At 45.6% G+C, this 23,737-nt stretch overlaps 1 protein-coding gene across 1 annotated transcript in view; it reads left to right on the top strand.

Moving 5' to 3' along the window:
* Positions 1–22,810, top strand: part of LOC115318165 (venom metalloproteinase antarease-like TtrivMP_A) — a 41,544-nt gene extending 18,734 nt beyond the window's left edge. The window contains exons 9-13 of the mRNA XM_040209031.2: positions 6,793–6,848; positions 7,903–8,014; positions 8,247–8,414; positions 19,395–19,552; positions 22,744–22,810. Of these exons, the coding sequence (XP_040064965.1) occupies positions 6,793–6,848; positions 7,903–8,014; positions 8,247–8,414; positions 19,395–19,552; positions 22,744–22,745 (496 nt within the window). The 3' untranslated portion in view covers positions 22,746–22,810. The remainder of the gene's footprint in view (positions 1–6,792; positions 6,849–7,902; positions 8,015–8,246; positions 8,415–19,394; positions 19,553–22,743) is intronic.
* The last annotated feature ends 927 nt before the right edge of the window (positions 22,811–23,737 follow it).

Below are 23,737 nucleotides of genomic sequence, written 5' to 3'. Positions count from 1 at the left end.
GACGCCGGCTTTCGGCGCCGTATGCTCGTTCGATTTCGGCGTTCGTTGCGCCATCTCTTGTCTCCCGTGCGAAACGGCGCCGTGTTGTTTGAAGACCGGTGGCTTCGCTGAGTTTCCATAGGAGCTAAGCCTTTGTGTTTCCTCACTTTTTCCTCAGGTAAGTTTGCTTTTTGCAAATGTTATAAAAAATACATCATTTGCGGGCAACGTTGCACGAAGTCGTAGCGCGATAGGTTAAGAAACCGAATTTTGCGGTCGATTTAAAGAGCCTGGCCTCTCCTTGAATTACCGTGTAGAGCTGGGCTATTCACTTCACCGCAGTGATTAGACGCAAACTACTACTCAAATGTTCGTCTCACTGTTTTTTCTCACGAGCCTAACTCGAGTGATTACGCAGTGCTCGTGTGTAATACTCGAGCCGCCTTCGACACTTTACCCCATATGGTGTGATCCCCGTAACTACGTCGTTAATTTTTACCAAGCAGAATAACATTTTACCATGACAGGGTAGCTCCTGTGCTAGTAGTGTTTCCTGGGAGTACAGTAGGATATATCGAAACGTTTCCGAAATGAATATGAAATGAAAGGAAAACCATTTCAGGTTATGGTATTTCAAAACAAAATCCCCTCGAAGGTGAACGCACATGATGCAAGGTCTTCCGAGCTTTTCTTTTAATTCTTGGAACGAAATTTCTTAGAGACTCTCAAATACGCGACTGAATTCCTCTCTTGCCTTTTCGTTCTCTTTCTCTTTCTAGTCAAGAGATATTGGCTTTTGGGGAAAATATAAAGTGTGAGGGAATTCAAACTTGCATTCTGTGAAGTTTATTTTGTAATCGGAGCTAATACATGTCGTGTTTCCGATCAGGAATTGAGGAGCTCGAAGTTTAAAACCAGCATTTATTCAGCAGCATCGCAGATCGTTCCGCCTGGTTCGATCTTCCGCTTGTGAATGTCCCCCCCTTGCCTCGTGTATCCCGTGCGTTGCCGATGGCCCCATTGTTCGGTTGGCGCCATCTGTGAAGATAACGATACACGACACCTCCCTTTCTTGAGAAACGAGTCGCTGGCTTACAAGTTGAGGCGCTGCGGCGGTCTCACTGCTCGGCCACTGCGTGTGGTTCGGCAGGCTTTTCTTGAACTGCCTGCCTCCGCATTGCTGGCATTGTTTTCCCGAATCTGTGTCTGTTCGTGTGCTCTTGTGCGACGCAAACTTCCACCGGCTGTCTGCACTATGTAAGATCTCGGAGTATGTGCAGGTCCCACAACGGCGCCTTGTTGTTGGGCCCCTTGTCTGATGTAAACTATTGCACCTGGCTGCAAGGGTGATCTCTCTCTCACTCGGTGTCGAACATTGTAGTTCGCTTCCTCTTTTTTTCGGAGAGCTTTGTTCCGTTGTCGGTACCTGGATCTGTGTCTCCATTTTGGTTCGAGTCTGTCAGGTATTGTCGGAACATTCGTTTTCAATCTTCGGCCCATGAGAAGTTCTGCAGGTGAGTAACCCTCGGGACACGGCGTTGCTCTGTGTGCCAGAAGACCTTCAGCAACGCTGTCGGATTTCCTGGGAATGTTCTTGGCTGTTTGAACAGCTCTCTCCGCTTCGCCATTGCTTTGTGCGTAATGTGGGCTAGATGTCACTTGCTCTACTCCCCAGTCACTCAGAAATCGTTTAAATTCAGTTGAACTGTACTGTGGGCCGTTGTCCGACCGAATCATATCCTGGACACCGTAACGAGCGAACAGGTGATCGAAAAAATGGGTGACATGCTTCGTTTTGTGTCCCATGAAGTTCTTCGAGTTCAAAAAATTTGGAGTAATAGTCAACAGCTATGATGTAATTCCTTCCCTCAAGGTGGAACAAATCAGTGCCAACTACCATGGACGTTCCGGGAGAGGCGTTTGCAACAACTCCTCGGTTGGTACTTGGCGGTGTCTCTCACAGGCAGTGCATCTGCTCACGAATACCTTAATATCCTGGCTGATTGCGGGCCACCATGCAGACTCTCTCGCCCTTGATCGACATCTGACGATCCCCTGGTGTCCAGTGTGAAGGCGTTTCAACACTTCCTGTCGTAGTGTGAGGGGAAAGACAAGTCTCGTACCTCTGAGCAGGAGCCCCTTTACTACTGACAGTTCGTCGGCCATGCTCGCATATTTACGTACTTCTGGCTTTAATGTCTCTGCTTTTGGCCATTTTGTTGCACAGTAGTGCATGACGAGTGAAGTCGTTGCGTCTTCCTGCAACTCGACTCTGGTCCTGTTTAGCATCTCTGACGAGGCTGGCAGCTGCTGGATTCTCAAAAGTTCATACTCTTTGATGACTGAAGCAAGGTTCTCACCAGAACACTGCAGTGGTTTTCGTGACAGCACGTCAGCAGTGTGCATGTTCTTACCGGGTATGTGCGAGATTGTGAAATCGTGCTCAAGTACTCTCATGCGAAACCGCTGGAGTCTAGGTGTCATTTCGTCAGTCCGCTTCGTCGAGAACAAAGACACCAATGACTTATGATGTGTCTCGATGTGGAAACGCAATCCGAGCACGTACATTCTGAAATGTTCCCATGCCCATGTTGCAGAGAGTGCTTCTTTTTCTACCTGAGCATTCTTTTGCTCTGTAGGCGACAGCGCTCTTGAAGCGTATGCAACTGGCTGGCGTTTCCCTTGATCGTCTGTTTGGAGGAGCACGGCACCCAAGCCATACGACGACGCATCCGCTGCTATTGTCAGAGGCTTTCGATGATCGTAGTAACAGAGGACGGGAGTTGTCGTCAAGTCTCGCTTGATCTCATCAAACGCTCTCCGTTGAGGTCCGTGCCAACACCAACTTGTCTCATTGACAAGCATTTCTCTATGTGGTTTTGTCTTTTCCGCCACTTTTGGAAGAAACTTTGCCAACTGATTGACCATACCCAGGAAGGATCTGAGCTCAGTTGTGTTCTCTGGGGGTGGCATCTGCCTGGTGGCTTCCGTCTTCTCAGGATTCGCGGTAATGCCATCACTGTTCAAGACGTGTCCAAGAAACTTGACACTTGTCTTCCGAAATTCGCACTTGCGTGGGTTGAGAGTCATTCCAGCTTTCTTGAGACGCTGAAACACGGCAACGAGCTTAGCGTCGTGGTCCGCTTTGTCCTTCCCAAACATGACTGTGTCATCTTGGTGGCAAGCCTGTCCAGGCAGTCCCTCCAGGATACGAAGCATTTCTCTCTGGAAGAACTCTGGCGCTGTTGCGATGCCAAAAGGTAGCCGCAGGAATTGAAATCTCCCAAACGGCGTGATGAATGTAGTCAGATCTTGGGATTCCTCAGCAAGCGATGTCTGCCAGTAGGCGGCGTTGGCATCCAGCATACTGAACAGTTTGGCGTCTCCTACCTTTGCCAACTTTTCTTCAACTGTTGGCATCATGACTCTTTCCCTGATTACCTTCTGGTTTAGTTGTGTATAGTCAACGCAGATTCTAATCTCGTCATTCTTTTTCTTCGCGATGACCATAGGTGCACACCAAGGCGTTGCATGTTCAACTTGCTTGATGGCTCCTAGCTTCTTCATTTTCTCCAGTTCATGTTCCATCTTAGGCAGGAGAGGAACAGGTACTCGTCGAGGAGCAGCTACTGCATAAGGTGTAGCGTTTGGCTGAAGCGTCACATTGTAGACTGTCTTCATGACCCCGAGTCCTGTGAATAATGTGCTAAACTCTGCTCTCGCCTCTGGAGACCTGTCTTTGTTTGCTGGGTTTTGTGCTTGCGTCTCCACTGCCTCCAAGTGTGCCAGTTCACCAAGAGCACGTATGGCTGGCCGTCCCAGCAAGGCCGTTTGGAGGTTTTCCACTACGAAAACCCGCTGGCGAGCAGACTTGTTCTGCCTTGAAATGGTTGCGTCGAACATCCCTCTTGTCTTGATAGGAGTTCTGCCAGGTCCAAAAAAGTCTCTTGTCTGATTTTCGGGACTGCTTCATGTGGTAGCTGCCGTATAGTCAAACAGGAATGACGCTCACGTCCGCTCCTGTGTCGACTTTGAAATGAACGGGGCATCCATCCACGGTTGCTGTGATGAACCACGGCTCTTGGTTGCCTGCCTTGCGGATTTCCCCGAGAAAGAGTTCTTCTGTGTTTGCAGTTTCCTTCTTTGAGGTGTACTGTTGACGTGCTGACAAACAAACAGTCGCATAATGCCCGATCTTTCCACAACTATTGCACCGTTTTCCCGACGCAGGACACTGTCTCTTAGAGTGCTGCTGTGGGTTGCCGCACCACTTGCATACGTTGTGCCCTGCCGGTTGTTCAACTGGTCGCTTGCCCGTTTTCCGCAGTGTTTTTTCATGGCTCTGACGTCGAAGCTCATCGACTGTTGCGCTCTGTTCTGCTGTTGCTTGACAATCTCGGAATTCCGTGCTTTTTTTGTGGCGGACTGGAGTGTATGCTTGGAATCTAGCTGCAACTTCTCGCTGAGTCCCAGGTCCAAAAGCCCCACAACTAGGCGGTCGCGAATGAGCTCTTCTTTAAGCGGGCCGTATTCGCACGTGTCCGCGAGTTTGTGAAGTTCTGTTATAAACATTTCGACTGACTCATTCGCTTCTTGCTTTCGACGATTGAACTTCGCCCTTTCAAATATTATATTGGTGCTGGGAATGAAGTGTTGCTCGAACTTGCCCTTGACAAAGGCATAGTCCGTGAGCTCGGCATCTGTCAACTGTAGTGATGCCAAAATGTCCTCGGCTCCTTTTCCCATCGCGTACAGAAAGGTATTCACCTGTGTTTCCACGTCGCAGAGGTGAAGACCTGACACTAAGCGGTAGCGCTCCCAACGTGATATCCAACGTTTCCAGGCGGTCGGGTCGCGAAAGTCCAACTTCTCAAGAAGCTCAATTGCGAACGGGTTGAAGAAATCAGCAACATTTTGCTGCTGCGTCACAGTAGTCCTTTGTGCGGGTTCGGTACTAGCTTCATGTTCGTTAGGCATGTTGAAACTTGGCTCACCGATCACCGGATGACTGCTTGTTGCTGTCGAAATCCCGTCGTTCCCGAAGAGACTGGTCCCTCAGATCGCTGTTCAAACCGCCGCTGCCACCATGTCGTGTTTCCGATCAGGAATTGAGGAGCTCGGAGTTTAAAACAAGCATTTACTCAGCAGCATCGCAGATCGTTCCGCCTGGTTCGATCTCCCGCTTGTGAATGTCCCCCGCGTGCCTCGTGTATCCCGTGCGTTGCCGATGGCCCCATTGTTCGCTTGGCGCCATCTGTGAAGATAACGATACACGACAATACCGAATGCAGATATTTTGCTACGTATTAAGAAAATGCGACACCCATCTTGCGGAAAGCTTTCTGTTTTGAATTCAATTCGTTACGTAAAATGTTATCTACTTGGCGACAAGAGATGCGCACGGCTCCCTATATTTTACGCACTTTTATTCGGCGACATGCAAAACGTTTCCTCTACAGTGTCTGATGTGCTGACCGTTTCACTGTGTAGCGAACCTGATTCGTCGCTTAATGTGTGCGACAATGCTGGAGCTTCGAAACCTCCAAAACTCACTGTTGAAAACGAAGGCGATAAATCTCAAGGGCATCAAAGCTGAATTTATTTTCGTTTTTGTCTTTTATATATATATATATTATGACCACTGGGCGTTTCATTTTATTTTTGAATAAAAATGCACAAGGTTGTTTCACTTGAACGCTCGTCAAAACTGGACTACTGAATAAATCAATTTGATATTTGCATTCAATTCATTTGAAATAATTAGATTTCGAAAAGCTTTCTCTCTATCTTTGCACAAGAGAAGGTAACGACAGCGCACGGACGAATGGCATAAAGAACGCAGGACGAAAGCTAGAACAACGAACCTTAACAAAAAAACGAAAAAAAGCCGACTCGATCATAAACAACAATCTCATATTCTAAAATTGGCCGTAGCCAATTTTGGTAAGGAGGCAGTTTTTCGCTAGGTGAAAAACACCCGAGGAGAAGTTGTTTTAACCTACTAACCGTGACCTGCAAAGCTTTGATATGTTTTTCTTAGGTCATCCGTATCATTCTTACTACTCGCAGATAAGTGTTCCACTCACATTATGCAAACACCAACTAATATTTTCATGTTTTCTTTAAAAAAATACATCTTTCTTTTTATTTTGGCATAGTTCAGTTATTAGAAGGCGGTATCTAGTTACACACATATGTGCTTATATGTGTCTTACCGATATGTGTTCTAGAGAGGACAGATATGCGCTGATATCTGTCTCCTCTTTGTCTTCGGCTTTCTCTCAGCTGTATTTACTTTACCTAGTGATGAACAAACTCGTGTGCATCGCCCCTTTTGCTACCCTCGTACTTTGGTCCGACTCGTGCCAGCATTTCAATCCAAAATTGTACCATGCCCTCTTTTTTATGTGCCGCTTAAATTGACTTTCCGGCAAGGCGACAAGAGACGTGTAAAAAAGTTTTGTTGCCCCTCGAAACGGGGGGTAGAGGTGCATAATTTCGGCTATTACGCGCTGCATGCTACAAGTTATTCAATTATTATTTCCGAGGATAGCAAGACGCTTTATTTATGCGAATCTTAGTGATCTCATATTATCAGTATTAGGCTGTCGTGACAGCACCTCTGTTACGTCCCCATCGCCGTGTAACTCACCTGCCGAGACTGCATAAGTGTAGCTTTCACGGCTTTTATAAAAAAGGTCATGTAAATCCTAAAAAAAGCACAAACTATATGTACATATACGCCGTGTCACGTGATTAATGTTCATAGCAGCAGGGATGCGCATAATTAGTATTTTCATATTTGCATTTCAGGCGCCGCTTAGGGACACGTAACGAGAAGACTAAGAAATTGTCTCCTAACATTCTCGGTAAGAGAGCGGGGTCAGAACATGCTCCGGACCACACATTTATGCTGAATCTTGAGAAAATCCGAGTTTAACAAGTTATTTTTGAGCGATGTCTAAGGAATAACGAATGATATTCGCCGTTTCTGCTAATCGGTAACACGAATTACTGAGTGGGATTTGTAGGTTGGTAGCCGTTTCCACAGAAGATGGCCTTTACTGAAAAAAATTAACATTGTTTGCTTTGAAGCAGTTGGAGAAAGTCAAGTTCAAAATGTTTTTAAAGCACATTTTGGCCACTTAGTTCACATATAAAATTTGACGAGATGGGTTGTCGTCAGATGATGATCATAGAAATCACATTCAACGAATATCTCTTGAACATTTCACTTATATTCGTGGTGAGATTTCTACAACAACAATCGCGAACATCAACAACAAATTATGACCTCCAAACAAAGCTCTAACCGTACAACCTGATGCAAAAGTTTTAAAACTCACTGTTTGCAGATTCAAAAGTTAGAAGCAATTTCTTTTTTTTTTTAATTGTACACTGGCAAAGTGAGTCCCATTTTCGGTAGCCGACGTCACTCATTTTGATGCGTTGCTGGACTTCGTCGACTGCCCTCGTCTTATTGTGAATTTCCTAAAACTGTTCTTAACATTTGAGTCAGCAAGCTCTTCTGAAAGTTTGGCATCAGGTTTGAGCACCGAGCGCTACATTTGGCCAAAGACTGAACGTTTAGTTATTCGTAATTTAGCGTTGCGGTGAAAAAAGTAACTGTAGATGTTTGTTTGCGTGTTTTCTTGTTTTTTTGCTTGTATCTTTCTGAAAAAAAAATTTCCCTGTAAGCACACCACCCGACTTCTAGATACGGCTTGTTTCCTTGGCATTCGAGACTTTTGCACAAGCGGTCATATCGCGGCTAATTTTGAATTTTAAGTGGCTGAACGTCTCATAACACTAAACAGCTGCTTTTCCAAAGAGGGGGATTTTCACGTCAAAGCGTATTCTTACGGCTTAAAAAAAACAGTATTGAATATATTTGGAAAGCAACAAATGGATTATTATTTCCAGGTCAAGCCTATTCCGGAATGGTCTGCGTGAAAGGCTGGAATGTGGGAATTTCCACGGAAGCACCTCCTCTGTACAATAGATTCGCCACAATAGCCCACGAAATTGGGCATTTGTAAGTATCTTGTCCCTTCCTTTATAAACACACGTGCTCAACGTATCACCCGGGAAAAGCTTTTTTAGTTACCTTTAGTGAACCCCATACCTTTTATCATCGCTACGGTCAATGCGATATGGGCCGAGAAGAAGCGTGACCATAATGAGCCTTGCTTTGCCTTTCTTAATTTGTCTCTGATTATAGCGTTGAGCATTAGGTGGCTTTCCTAGCATGAACATTATCTTCGCAGGCTCGGGAGCGCGCACGATGGAACTGGTCCCTTGACAAACGTCCAAAATCATCCTGGTGCTCTTGACTGCAAGTACCCAGAGAAATACATTATGGAAACTGTAGGGCCTCGTGGACCACCTTTCGCGTTTTCGAATTGTAGTGAGAAGGGTATGCAATTTGTTTTGAAGTAAGTATTTGCTTGAACTTCTTTAGGCGCAGGCATCATCGAACCTTTATTATTCTTTTGACCCGTCATATTTCCTATACTTTAGTTTGGAATCTATCGCTTACCAGTTGACGGGGATGTTACTTCCAATCGTAGTTACTTAAATCGTAGCTCACTTAAAAGGTGGCTGAATCCACCAAAAAATGACGACGCTAAAAGTGTTATCGTAATACGCGCACCATGTTCCTTAAGCTGTCATCGATAGTTGAAAGGAACTTGCAGCTCACCTGTCAGTGGAGAGGCAACGAGGCTGCAAGTTCACAGCGAAAATACGTAGTATTGTGATTGTGCTGGTTATTCCCGATATAAACTAATTATTGTCACTATATCGACTTTAAGAAACATCAAAGCGTTTACCAAAACGCAGCTGAATCCATTAAACGTGACAAATAATTTTTCTTTTTAGGGCCCTAGTGCGTCCGTCGGTTGCTTTGTGTAACCGAACTGCACCGAAAGAAACATTACAAGGTTGATTGATTGGACGCCCTTAAGGCGGCCCGGTCACACTGAGGCAACAGTCGGACAACTCTATTCGGCAACACGAGAAAGACGCATTTCCGGTGATTCTCTTATATCGCGGCAACAAGAACAGCAGGGCAACATGTTGATGCCAGCCGGAATCCGTGTTAACCGATTTGTGTTCCGACCACCCTATCACACCGCGCTAACGGCGGGCCCAACGCTTGGAACACTCCGCCATCTTGATTGTTTACCTTCGTTTGTGTGTGGCGAGGCGTCGCTGGAAATACGACTCTTCAATGTGCAAGAGCATTCGAATAGCCGGAAATTGACACGGGACGGCATCGACTATTGACTTTGGTTAAAAATCTTGACACGGGGAGCATTTTCCACCCTTTATTTTATGAAGATCTTCTTCATTCGCTGAAAACGATGTAGCCCTATACGAGGAAAATGATATTGCCGATATATGTTAGGAATTTACGGCATCGTATAAGGTGTTTCTGTTCAGTCTTTTTCTATTATCCAATTCATATTTCTACTGTAAAATTGAGTTAGCACCTGCAGTTCCCTAAAGCGTCTTTTGTAGCCTGGTGTTGAGCTGAACTGACAGTGCTTAAAAACTGCGACGCCGACATGATCGGCCTTCATAACAATAGGTAAAATGAATATTTTCCCACTCTGTATACTTGCTTCCGCCTGCTACGTTATCACTTCATTCCCCAAAATGTCCTGGGGATTTCAGAATCAATTCAGATGTCTGGTAGCGGCTGTTTCCTAGTGCCAAGCAAGCAGGCTAAAATATCGCGTTCTACGACTGCATTTGTAAAGTACGACGAAATCAACAAAATGTGTGTAAATGAACTAAAAAAAGCGAAAAATTTGATATTTATTGAAGACCTACACCGGCCTTATAACAACTGACTCGAAATAATTTGGAATGCAGTTAACCCCAAGCACACTTCCAATTCCTTTCACTTTACTGATTCTTAGGGAATCGAGTTGGATGCTGTTGACGACTGTAAACGATTTGGCAGTTTCTTTAGTGAAATGTTTTCTGATTAGTGAAATGTTTTTTGACGAGACCTTTCCCTTGTTAGTTTTTTACCCGAAGATAGTATACTAACTCATAAGGCTCCAATTACTATGTGCGCGACTGGTATTCAGAAACTAATAGAAAAGTTTCGACCAAGTTCAACTCCAGTCCCTGATACTATTTCTACGAAAGTGCTTAGGCTCTGCAAATAAGAAGCTTCTTCACTTCTGTGTTTACTTTTCCAACAATCCTTACGAATTGGTAAAATTCCTGCAAAATGGAAAGAAGCGAAAGACACCCCACTTTTTAATACCGGTCAAACGAATGAGTTGACGAATTGTAGACCATTCTCTCTGACAACTGTACCTAGTAAGCTGATGGAGCATGTGATTTTCTGGAATATTATGGATCATTTGTCGGACAACAACTTGCATTTTTTAAACCAGCACATTTTCCGGCGGTATAATTTTTGCGAAACCTAGCGGTTTGAATTTGTCCCAGACCTTCATCATAACCTTCACTCTAAAATTTACTGATGCAATTTTATGTACTTTAAAAAAACATTTCACCAGGTACCACATCAACGACTTTTTCTTAAATTACGCGCTTTGCAAATAGAACCATCTGTCATACAGTGTAATTGAACTTCCTCATCGACCGCTCGCAAAATGTCTGCTATTAACTCGAATCCTCGTGTCATCAGAAAGTAAAATCATCAGTACCACAGGGAACCGCGCTGAGCCCACTACTTTCCTTTTGTACGTAAACGGCTTGTTCTCTACTGTCCATCCACCATCCGTTTTTGTACCCATGATTGTTTAATTTATAGAAAACCATCTAGCATTCATAATAATATTGAACTTCAGAACGACTTGATTACAATTAAAACATGGTCTCTAATGTGGCAAATGAGGATAAATATTTCCAAAAACAAAATGTCTAGATTTTAGTACTAAGCGAAGTCCAGCATAGCATAGCAGAGCGAAGCCCACAAACACTCTCTTCGATGGGGTTCTTGAATATGTGCATACATACATATATCTAGGGGTTCATTTCACATCAAACTTGTCCTAGAAAGCCCACATCAATCGCATAAGTGTAAAAGCAAATCAAAGGCTCGGTTTTCTAAGTCGAAATCTTCACATGGCCAACTGGGGAACAAAGCTTGTAGCATATACTGCCCTCATTCGATTTCAACTGGATTGCGCTTCTTTAATATAAAAAACCACATCAGTTTTATTTGACAAAAAAATGAAAGCCGTTTACAATTCCCTGTAACGCCGGTTAGAGCACAGCTCTTGAGGAGGAAGACGGAAGCGTACTGAGGCATAGGTGACTCCTTGAGGTCACGTGACCTCAAAGGGGTCACGTGACTTTAGGGGGTCACGTGACTTCGGGGGGTCACGTGACTTCAGGAGGTCACGTGACCTCAGGGGCCACGTGACTTCAGGTGGTCACGTGACCTCAGGGGGGTCGCGTGACTTTAGGGAGTCACGTGACCTCAGGGGTCACGTGACCTGAGGGGGTCACGTGACCTGAGAAGGTCATGTGACCCCTCAGAGGGGTCACGTGACATGAGGGAGTCACGTGACCTGAGGGGTCACGTGACCTCAGGGGGCCACGTGACCTCAGGGGGCCACGTGACCTCAGGGGGTCACGTGACCCCAGGGGGTCTCGTGACCTAAGGGGGTCACGTGCTCTGGGGGTCACGTGACCTGAGTGGGTCACGTGACCTCGGGGGGTCACTTGACCTCGCGGTTACGCCGACGCCGCTCAAGCCGGAAACGGGCCCCTAAGAGCTGCGCTCTAAAAATAGAATTAGTGCAAAATAGAGCCACACGCTTCATTCTTAAGAACTACACGCGCACAAGCGTCACCTCACTCAAGGAAAATCTGGGAGTACCAACTCTTGCACAAAGAAGAAAATTCTAAAGACTTGTCTCATTGCATACTTTTCACTACCACTGCCCATCGAAGAGAGAACTGAATTGCCGGGCTGCACCACATATTGTAACAGCGAAGAAGAAAGAAAAGAAGAAGAGGTGCTCCGGGCAGGGATCGAGGACGAGGACGTTGGAGAACCCAGGAAATAAACCGTGACAATTTGGTGGCACCGGTGGGATGCCGACCGAAACCCGACAAGGTCCTTTGCCGGCACAAGGGACGCCTTCCGGTGAGCCACCCTCCCAGTCCCAGCAGCCACAGGAAACCACTTCACAATCGGTGGCCGCACCAACCGACATTTCGACGACAGCGGTGACATTGGAGACGCTGCAAAGTCTGTTGGAACTGCAGACTCAAACAATCATGGTCGCTACTCAGCAATCTTCGGACCTTCTAACCGCAAGTAATGCCGACATCTGCCGTCGAGTAGCTGCTCTGGAGACGCTTCAGCAAACAGCGCGACCAACTGTCTTCGCAGTTGAGCAGACTCCTTTCACGAGCCGCCCGACTACATATTCTGGTCAACCCCGTCTCAAGTTAAAGCCATTTAATGGCGAAACACCCTTGGATCTGTACCTACAGCAGGTTGACATCATTTCCAATGCAAACCACTGGACTGAAGACGAGAAGACACGCGCTGTCATCGCGCAACTAGATGGCCCTGCCCTCAGCGTTCTTCATGCGCTCCAAGGAACCCGGCTCACTTACGCAGCATTGATCACGAGCTTGCGCGATCGTTTCGGTGATGAACATCTGCAGCAAGCATTCTACGCAGAATTACGTTCGCGGCGCCAAAAAGCAAGCGAGAGTTTTCCAGAACTCGCTGCAAGTATAGAGCGTTTGACCTACGAATCCTTCCCGGGCGCAACGTCTGATACATTGAATCGTGTCGGCACAGCCGCGTTTGTGGATGCCATAGGCAACCCTGAGGTCCAGAAGTTTGTAAGACTAGCAAGACCAGAAAAAATACGAGCCGCACTCGGACATGCCATGGAGATGAGCGCTGCTCAATGGGCTACCAGCCGCATGCAACCAGCAGCAGCTCCTGGAGTTGCAGTGCAACCATTGACAATTCCACAGGACACGCGCTCTCAGCCTGCGTCCGCTCGTTCACGGAACAATACCGCTGGGTCGTGCTACCGATGTGGCCGTCGTGGTCATTTTGCGGCCGAATGCTCAGCTGCTCCTGCTACATCGGGAAACGCTACTCCCGGTCCCTGGGGGCGGAACCGGGTATAGCTCCTCAAAGGCCCCTCGTATCAGTTACAGACCAGTTAACGTCGGTTCCCCGCCATCCTGTACTGGTTGAAAACGTGGGGGTTGTGGACGCACCTTTTGACACTGGAGCAGCTGTGAATGCTATTGATATGTCCTTTCTTTCCTCGGACATTAAAGTGTTCCCTGACTACTCAGTTCTATTAACTGCTCATAAGGGAAAGCGTACCAACCGGAGGAAAAGTGAAACTAAAAATTACAGTATTTGGTCGCACATCAGTTGAAGACTTTGTTGTAATTCCAAGCTGTGTGTGTCCTTTAATTCTTGGGTACAACTGGTGTGCCAAAACCGGCTTATTTTCTTGGAAACCTTCTACGGCCTGTCAAGAAACTCTGCCATCAGATCAAAGCGCGTGTCATGAGTATGCCCTACTTCGACGCTTTTGGTCGTATATTATGACTTCCTGGGCATCTTATGCGTTTTTCTTGCTGCTTCGACTCTTTTGGAGTAACTTCGTACTTCTCTGGGCATCGTCTGCATCTTATGGAGCAAGTGTATTGGAAACTCTGCTACATAAGTTTTTTCAATCATCCTCAGTTCAAAAAGGAGAAACGTGGGATATTCATATTGCGGCTACAACAGTGCTACAACCAAAGACAGCCATGTGGATCAAAGCGCGGCCAAACCCACCCCATCTTAACGGTGACATTGTCTGTGATGCTTCCCGGATTTCAAAACTTGGCTACGAAGTGGCAGTACCTCGAATGCTGACTATAAGTATAGGAGGCCATTTCAGCATCCTGATGATGAATCTCGGGCATAACTCCGTCACTCTTCAGCAAGGCAAGTCGTTTCCTCTCACTCCAACAGAACTTCTAACAGCGGCTATCGATCAACCAGGATCGTCAGAACTACCCTCAAAAGAATGCGCACAAATACCATGGGATCTGTTCCAGTTTGGTCCAACCCTCGAAAATGATCAGATTGAATCCCTCAAAGAACTAATCACAACCTACCGGGCATGTGTGGCACTAACTCCGAACGAACTCGGATGCACACATCTAGCGGAACACAACATTAATACGGGCGATCATGCTCCCATTCACCAGTCCTTACGTCGCCTTGCTCCAGTAGAGCATGCCGTCATCCGAACACAGGTCGACGATATGCTTAATAGAGGCATCGTCACACCATCCAACAGCCCATGGTCGTCACCGGTCGTCTTGGTACGCAAGAAAGAAGGGAGTGTACGTTTTTGTGTTGATTACAGGAAGGTCAACAGCATCACGAAACAGGACGTATATCCCCTACGTCGCCTTGAGGATTCACTAGACAGACTACAAGGCGCAAGTTACTTCACAACGCTTGATCTCTTGTCAGGATATTGGCAAGTACCTCTGAACCCCGACGATGCCGAAAAATCGGCGTTCATAACTCCTGGCGGGCTTTACCAATTTACACGATTACCATTCGGCCTTTGCAACGCGCCAGCTACCTTCCAACGCCTTATAGATAGAGTTCTAGGCCACCTCAGGTGGACTATGGCTCTGGTATATCTTGACGACATTATTGTATATGGGACGACGTTTGAAGAACACAACCGAAGACTCGAGCGTGTTCTTGACGCGCTACAACGAGCGAACTTAAGAATCAAGCCTCGAAAATGCTTTTTTGGTTTTGAAGAAGTTCTCTATCTCGGTCATGTTATCACCAAGAATGGCATCAAACCCGACCCTGCAAAGCTGGAAGCGGTGTCGAAGTATCCAAGACCAAGCCGCCTTTCAGAGGCCAAGAGCTTTCTCGGCTTTGCATCCTATTTTCGCCGGTTTATACTACAATTCGCCAGTCGTGCAACACCCCTGACATTCCTACTTCGTAAAAACAACCCTTGGCGGTGGACAATAAACGAGGAACGTGCCTTCACCGACATTAAGGAAAGCCTTCTTCAGGCGCTAATCTTAGCCCATTTTTACATAGAACTCCCATCTTTTCTTCACACCGACGCCAGCGGAACTGGCCTTGGAGCTGCATTACTCCAAGAACACCCCGACAAAGCTCAACGAGTAATCGCTTACGCCAGCCGCCACCTTACCGATGCCGAACAACGCTACCATTCATCGGAGCTCAAATGCCTAGCTCTCATCTGGGCTATTCAACACTTTCGGCCCTACTTGTATGGTCATCGTTTCACAGCCGTTACAGACAACTCTGCGTTACTTTGACTACAGTCGAAAGGAGACCTTACCCCCAAGCTTGCTCGCTGGGCTTTACTACTCCAAGAGTATCAGCTGAATATCTGTCATCGAGGTGGAAAATATCACACGGACGCCGATTTTCTCTCACGCAATCCTATAGCCCCAGCTGAAGAACTGAACAAAGAAGAGGTTCAGTTTTGCACCCCTGTTAAACCTTGCTGAATCTCAAACTTCAGACCCAGAAGTTCAATATATTATGTCGCGACTGAGATCTCCTTCTAACACAGCGGAACGACGTCTACGCCGCGCATATCGTGTCTGTCATGGGCTGCTCTGCCACCGCGGGACGCAAAGTTGGTTGCCCTTCGTGCCCACGCAGTTACGTACCGCCGTGCTCCACCTGTGTCACGACAACCTAACCGCTGGACATTTAGGAAGAGACAAAACTACAAAGAAGATCTTGGAGCGTTACTGGTGGCCACGAGTTCGCACAGACGTTGCCGAATACATAGCGTCGTGCATTAAATGTCAGTCACTGAAAATGGCGAACCCCACCATCGACTGTGGCGTCCAGCCTGTACCACTGCCTAAAGCACCCTTTGAAATTCTCGGCATCGACCATCTCGGCCCGTTCCCCCCTTCTCCAAGTGCTAACAAGTATGTTCTTGTCGCCATCGATTACCTAAGTAAATGGGTAGAGTTACGTGCAGTTCCAAGCACCGCGGTCGACCACATCGTGCTATTCTTACGACAACAAGTTATTCTTCGGCATGGTGTACCTCGCGTCATCGTGAGTGATCGCGCCTCATCTTTCATTTCCCGCCGGTTTGCGAGAGAAATGGAAACTCATGGTATCCATCACGCTCAAGCAGCGCCATACCATCCACAAACAAATGGTCTTGTTGAACGGGCAAACCGCACCATCAGTGGCATACTCGCGAGCTACGTGAACGAACAACACAACAACTGGGACGAACTGGTGTCATACGCAGCCTTTGCAATGAACACTGCTGAACAATCAACAACCGAGTTTACCCCTTTCCAAATAGTGTACGGACGGGCACCAGTTCTGCCCTGCGAATCCGGTTACAATGCCGTTTGGGAGCTAAGAACAGAGCACTTTACAAGTAGCCCTCGACGCCGCTTCCAAGCCATGAGAAAGAAAGCTCGCGATTCCATGTTGCGTGCTCAGGTACGCACTTAAGAACGCACTGCTCCATCATTCCCCCCCACCTCCTGTACGTTGTGGGGACTGGGTTTTGGTACGCCGACCCCTTCGAAAGAAAGGCCGGGCTGAAAAGTTACTCCCACGCTACAGAGGCCCCTGTGAGGTTCTTCGTCAGCTGGGTCCTGTGACATTTCAAGTTCGTGATTGTACTGGCAGTCCCCATCATACCAATGCAACATTCACGGCACATCGTACCCACCTTAGGCACTACGTCCCACGTTCATCGAGACACACACACCATGCACCTGAACTCGGTCCATAAACTCGATCATTATCGATTCATAGGGGGGAGGGGGCGAGTGTAACAGCGAAGAAGAAAGAAAAGAAGAAGAGGTGCTCCGGACAGGGATCGAGGACGAGGACGTTGGAGAACCCAGGAAATAAACCGTGACAATATTTCCACGCGTACTTACAATTCACAAAAGCTTCATTTGGTCACTCCACGAACAAGCCTTTTTAAATTATCCCCATTACAGTTGGCCACATACGGATGCAACTCCCTTCCTGATAATATTGTAACCATTGTGGGAACCAGGTGTTCCCCGCATCCATATCTAGGCCTAGCTCAGGCAGGCCGTTGGGCGTCGCCACGTGGGGGCGCGTCCCGGATGCGAGGGCGAAGCCGTATTCCCTGGTGAACGGCTTTCCCTCGCCCTTCTCGGGTGATTTGCCTAAGGCACACCCCTCGGAATCATGACTTGGACGCGCCCGCCCCTCCGGGGAGCCACCTACATCCGACCCAACCCGGGCGCGTCCATTCCCGCAAGCTATATAAGACGGCCCTAATCCAACGAGCAGGACTCTCGCTGGGGGAGGCTCTGCTCGACGGAGCACTCATATCCTTATCTGATCCTCCCCCTCCGTGATACTGTCAATAGCGGCAGCGCGGACTCCGACTGGCGATCCTGTCAAAAGAGACAGCGCCGTCATCTCCAACATTGTTGGCCTTCGGGCAAGCGTGTGGCATCTAAGTCAAATAAACACGTCTTTATCCGGACCCAAGGAACCTTCTGTGTTTCTAAGTGGTACCCCCGTAAAAGGGGAAGCCCACACCATCCAAGAATCCTCTGGTTTCAGAGCTTCTCTTACCATTTACTTAAACGCATAGCAACCGTAACACCTGTTTTCTTGTTTTATTTCTTTTCTGTTTGTGTTTTGAATAATGTTTTACTTGCCCCCTTCATGTAAAGACCGATGGGCGTCTTAAGGGTATAATAAATGAAATAAAATTAAATCAAGAACCATTATCATAGCGGTCGTTTTAATGCTTTCATTTTTTTAACCTTTGCTTCCTTGCGTTATTTTAATAATACTTTTTCAGCAGTCGAATGTAGACATTCCATTTTATTTCACTAGCACTACTGTCAGCTGGTCTCTCGGTAGTTGCAATTGCAACACCAGTCTGAACGTTCACGACCGCCTTTGTGAGCATTTCGACAAGCACTTGCCATAATTATGCAGGAAAAACATTCATAAAATTATTTTAGATGCACGACAGCCTCAATTATTGTTGGGTAACGTTTTCCAAGCCTTTATTTCAGTAAGCTCATAAGAAAGCGACGTTGATAGGAAACTAGCTCTCCCCTTAAAGCTATCTGTGTTGTCTTGTTGTCGACCCGAAATTCGCCCAGCCAGTCATCAGAGCAGCACACGTTGTCCAGCACAAGTTGCTTCTGTTTTTGTTGCCGAGAGCTGTCATACCATGGTAACTTTTTCGTTGTCATCCATGCTGTGCTACTGTTGCCGCGATGTGACAGGGTTGTCGGACAACATGGGGAGGGAGCAACAAGTTGCACGGTTGTTGGACAACATGTTGTGTTGCTGTTTCCGTCGTGTTGCCTCAGTGTGGCAGGGCCCTTAGAATTTTCGTGGACACGCATTTTGGATAATCACTCCGATTAAAGAGGCATTAGTATATCGGCTGCCTTCTGCTAATGGAAGGAAACTTTTCTCTCTTTCTTCGTGTGTGCTCAATAAAAATTTAAATGTTGTATTATTAATCTAATCTCATGAATCAAGAAAGCATCATTTTTGAAAATATTCCCTCGAGAAGATGAACAAGTGGGACAAAGGACAAACACATATCTCCAAACACAGTTAATTTCTCCTAGCTGTGTTGAGATTTGTGTTTATGCTTTGTCACCATTGTTCTTTTTCAACAGCGATTTTTTTCATCATGCTTTTCCAGCTCGCTTGCACATTTGCATTATTTTCATTATCATAATAACCTTAATATGCAGGCCACTTACCCTTCCGTATTGAAAAGTCTCATTTGTATGAGAAATTTCTCCGTTCAAAAAACACATATGAATCATACAAGATATATAAGAACTATATAAGAAATATAAGAATCTTGTGAAACTTTTTCATACGCTCCTATATGTCTTATATAGCTCTTTTTGCGGTTCTTATATGGGTCTTATTTGTCTAATATATCTTGCATGATTCATATAAATTTATTGGACACAAAACTTTTTTCGTACAAATGGCTTTTTCACTAGGGTTGTTGGTGTTCGACCGGCGGCAGCTGATAAAACCCGTTTGCTCTACTGACGCCTAACTCCTGATTAGTTCAGTTGGTAGAGAGCTTCACTAGAAATAGAGATGTCCCTGATTCGGCACCGGGACCAGGCGGATGTTTTCTGTCGCGCACCAGTCACCTAGCTCTTTTTTGAGATTGGTGTGTTTCCTTTGTCCCAGTTGTTCCTCATCTCCAGGGAAAATTTTCATCATTCTAGAGTAGCTCGCTTGCACCTTTGGATTAATTACATAAAAATATCCGTATTTCTCCCATTACACACACCCATATTTCGATATATTGTTATTTTCAGACATATAAAGATCGATTCTTGTTTATTTACAGGCTACGTGGAGAGCAATGCTGGAAAACACAATCCGACTATGACTTTTTTAACGTCACCAAGGAGGTTGCCGGCGGTTTCTTCACCGCGGAGAGGTTTTGTCGACAGATGAACCCGGAGCGATACTCTTCGGCCGTGAGCATCACTCTCCTTCCCCTTTGTAAACCTTTCCTCTCTTTGAAATCCGCTCCCCTACCTCTCGAATATGCGCGCAGCATGCTGAAGGTTTGTCGAAACATGACACGTTTTGTGCAGGCACAGCATTTCCTGTCGTTGCAAATGAATAGTTTCCTTCCGCTTCGGTCACTTGCAAACGCTGTTTTTTTTTCGCTGGGGAAATGTTATTCACGACTTGGGCTCTTGAAGAGAGGTTTTAATGGTGGTCATAACGTGGATCTGGAGTCACACCTACTGCTCGCTGTCGTCAAGATCCCACTGTTTAAAAGTTCAAAAGCGCAAACACCAAGGAAAAGAAGAAGGGACAGGACAGAGCGCTTACTCCAACTGGAAGTTTAATGCATTCCCCAAGGAAGATATAAAAGAAGAATTAGGCATGTGAAGGTAAAAAGATGAAAAATTATTGTTATAGTTTATAGATTCATTAAAAAAGTTTAAACTAAATCTGACTTCACCCCTTGACGCTAGCAAAAAATGAATGTAATAAAAATTCAGAAGTATAAACAAAAGCAGCAGGTCAAAGATAAGGTGAGAAAACATTGAAGCGACCCGCGTTAAGAAAAAAGGTCGAGGTATCTCATCTCTTTCTCGGACAGCGCTATTGATGGTGCGCTTACGCAAGCTCCCCCGAGATACAATATGGTTTTCGCTTCATAGAGTTCTCTGGAACTTTTTTTATGGCAATGCTTGAGGATTTTAGTCTGTTGGAATATGGGTTTGCAGTAAAGTTTGGACTCTCCCTTGATGTGGAGGACTTGTTCTACTCGGTCCCTCACGCAAGAATGTTTGAAGCAGTCAGTGATTGCATAGAGGCTAATGGAACGGTGTCATTTCAAAATCAATGTGGTATACCATCCGAATCTTTCATGGAACTCCTTAGGTTCTACCTCACATCTACCTTTGTGACTTTTAGCGGCAATACTTACATCCAAAAGAAAGGGATTTGCATTGGCTCCTGTGTAGCACCTGTCTTATGCGACATTTTTCTTTCCACACGTGACAGGGGAATAGCCCAGAGCCTTCCCGAAACCTTGTAGCACGTATCTTTAGATACGTCGATGACTATCTCGTTTTACTTTCCATCGGACCTGACCAATATGATTGTGCTACATTTATCATCATTAGCAACACTTTCATGAGACAAGCTCAAGGACTCAAATTCAGACATGAGTTACCTACTAATAGCAAGCTTAAATTTTTAGATCTACAACTGTCCTTTGAAGAATCACACACTTGTTGGACTTACGCGCCACGGTCCAAAAAAAGACTCCTACCTTTTGACTGCCCATTCTAAGATCATCAAAAGGGGAATAGTGCAGAGTTGCTTCAAAGCGGCCCTGCACAAGTCCTGTGTACACACGGATAAGTGTAGTTTCGAAGCACAAGTGCAAAAGCTGCAGGATTCTGGACACACCCATTCATTATTGTTTGACGTAGCAGAATGTCTGACTACCCCCAAGGGAAGAGGAAAACGAAATTGCGAGAAGAAAACGCGGCCGGCCAGTGATGCCCTACTTCCACAACATCTCCCACAACTTCAAACGGATAGCCTCAAATTATGAAGTACCAGTGGTACTATCAGCTCCAAACAAACTGGAATAAATGTGTCCTAAGATTAATTCGCAAACTGAAAATAAGAACAACTGCACCGTCAAGCATACGTACAAGTACGTCAACTGCAACATCAACGTAGTGTACGAAATTCCATTCACATGTGGGAAAGTCTACGTCGGACAATCTGGGCGCTGTGTGAACGTGAGATTTCGAGAGCATCACCTTTCTCTGAAATCATCACCATCGGGGCATCTCGCAATACATGCCCGGGACTGCCACTGCACACCCATACTCCAACAGACTAAGATCCTCAAACATTACCATAAAAAAAGATCCAGAGAACTCTATGAAGCCAAAACCATTTTGTCTCTCGGGGGAGCTTGCATAAGCGCAGCATCAATAGCGCTGTCCGAGAAAGAAATGAGATACCTAGACCTTCTTTCTTAACGCGGGTCGCTTTAATGTTTTAACCTTATCTTTGAACTGCTGATTTTCTTTATACTTCTGAATTTTTATTACATTCTTTTTTCGCAACTGTCAAGGGGTGAAGTCAGATTTAGTTTAAATTTTTTAATGCATCTATAAACTATAACAATAACTTTTCTTCTTTTTTACCTTCACATGCCTAATTCTTATTTTATGTCTTCCTCGGGGAGTGCATTAAATTTCCAGTTGGAGTAAGCGCTCTGTCCTCTCCCCTCTTCTTTTCCTTGGTGTTTGCGCTTTTGAATTTTTATACAATATGTAGCCAACTAACCCAACAGTTAATTTTGACCCCACTGTTATTGGTAATCGCCAATCTTCCGAACGATAGTGGACGATAGTGGGAAGGCGAGGAGGAAAGTTTTGGTGTTTGTATGGTTGATGCCCTCACTGAAAACGTAGGCGCGCGCAGCAAACTTCACGCTTTTTAAAAACGTGCGCACTTCGTTTTTTTCTTTTTTTTTTTGAGTCGTGCACGGCATTTGTATTCTGTTTAGGCAACCCTTGAGTCGTGCGCTAATCAACACGTTTCCCATCAGAAAAGCGACCTTTCATGTAATGCCGCTTCTGTCTGTGCTGTGTCATGAACATACGTCACAGCTCAGGCTCGCATAGAGCTACGCTCTTTATGGTTGGAAAATACCGTCTAGATTTTTTGTCTATGTAAGAGAGAAGAAAGACTTGTTTTAAATTTGTTGATTCACATCACCTCATTAGCCCCTTAGGTATTGGAGGTGTTGGATATATAAGGACTAGACCGTTGGGATATGAAAACTAGACATAAACGGACGTGAAATCGCTAGACATGTACCGGAAATAGAACCTACTCCACAACACATTATCTTCCATTAAAAATAATACAAGTACGACTAAAGTTTAAAGTTTTCATCCAGTTAGGGACCTTACAGGCCCATAGGTATAAATAATGTCAAAACCTCCTTATTCGCTGACCATCTAACTCGATTGTAAAAACCATCGCTTTCGGAGACCTTTAGACATTTGCTGTAGTGTCTGTGCTTATGTGCACATGTGTTCTACAGAATTTGATATCTAAATTAATATTGAAAACGTAATCAAACTTTTGTCCCACAGCAAATATTTGAAGTTAACCACATTTTTTGCTACAAATATTTTCAGAGTATGAAGAACTGCGTCATAACGTGCCGTAATAATGTGACCACCAAAAACGGTTACAACAAAATAAAGGAAAAAACCCACTTCGCTTTATTTGGCTACCCGTGCGGGGATAATGGAGAGGTAGGATATCCCAAAATATTTTTTTTTCTTACGTTTTCAAGTAGCTTGGGGGTCATGGGTGTTTCTGATGAGTGCAGAGAAGGAAACCTGTCAGTTAGGGGAGCTAGAGCACCAACAATTTAAGAAACGCATTAAGTCCCGGGTACTGAACATCTTACCGTTGCTCGGTAGCCAATAGGGTCTCGGCATCAGTGGTTAAGAACGTCGAAGAGCCGATCACGCTCTCAGAATCAAGACTATAATAGTCCACACCCTGCGATCTTTCAACTGACAGCGACTCTATGTGTGCGTCAAGAACGGCTTACCAGTATATATTCTCCTAGGGAACACTAGGTAGACAATATTGATAGATATATTTTAGTTAGGTCGACTCTTTAGAGTTGCAAGTAATATCCGCCTCCAATCAATCTTCAGTGATACACAGCCTGTTCTTTTAGGCTTTCTAGATTTGTTTTCAAAAAGGCCGTGTTTGCTACAGTAATACAGTCTGCCATCATTAAAAGTGCAAAAATATAATGTCGCCCGAGCGACCTACCAAGTGCACCTGAGTCACCCAGGGTGGATAGATTGGACAAAGAAAGCTCAACTTCTCTTTGTTGCACCATCAAAGGAAGATAAGCTCCCCTACTCTCGATGATTAGAGGTTTCCTTTTTCCCACTCTCCTCTTCTCTGGAGTTCGCTCTGGCATTGCGGAAAGAGTGAAGAAGTTCATGAGAGGAGCTTACTGTGCAATTTTTAAAATCTACGCTTCTCCGAACCATTTTTAGATATAATTTCTGCCTTTTTTGTAAAGGGTTATGGGGCGGGTTCACCAAAAAGTTGGTTTTTCAATTTATGGTAAAAATCGGACAGTTAAAATTAGGCATCCAATGT

This window comes from Ixodes scapularis, unplaced genomic scaffold (assembly GCF_016920785.2).
Source record: "Ixodes scapularis isolate PalLabHiFi unplaced genomic scaffold, ASM1692078v2 PGA_scaffold6__148_contigs__length_123643588, whole genome shotgun sequence".
Lineage (NCBI taxonomy): Eukaryota > Metazoa > Arthropoda > Arachnida > Ixodida > Ixodidae > Ixodes > Ixodes scapularis.
Note: the sequence above shows the minus strand (reverse complement) of the source record. Positions and strands in the feature narration are given on the sequence as shown.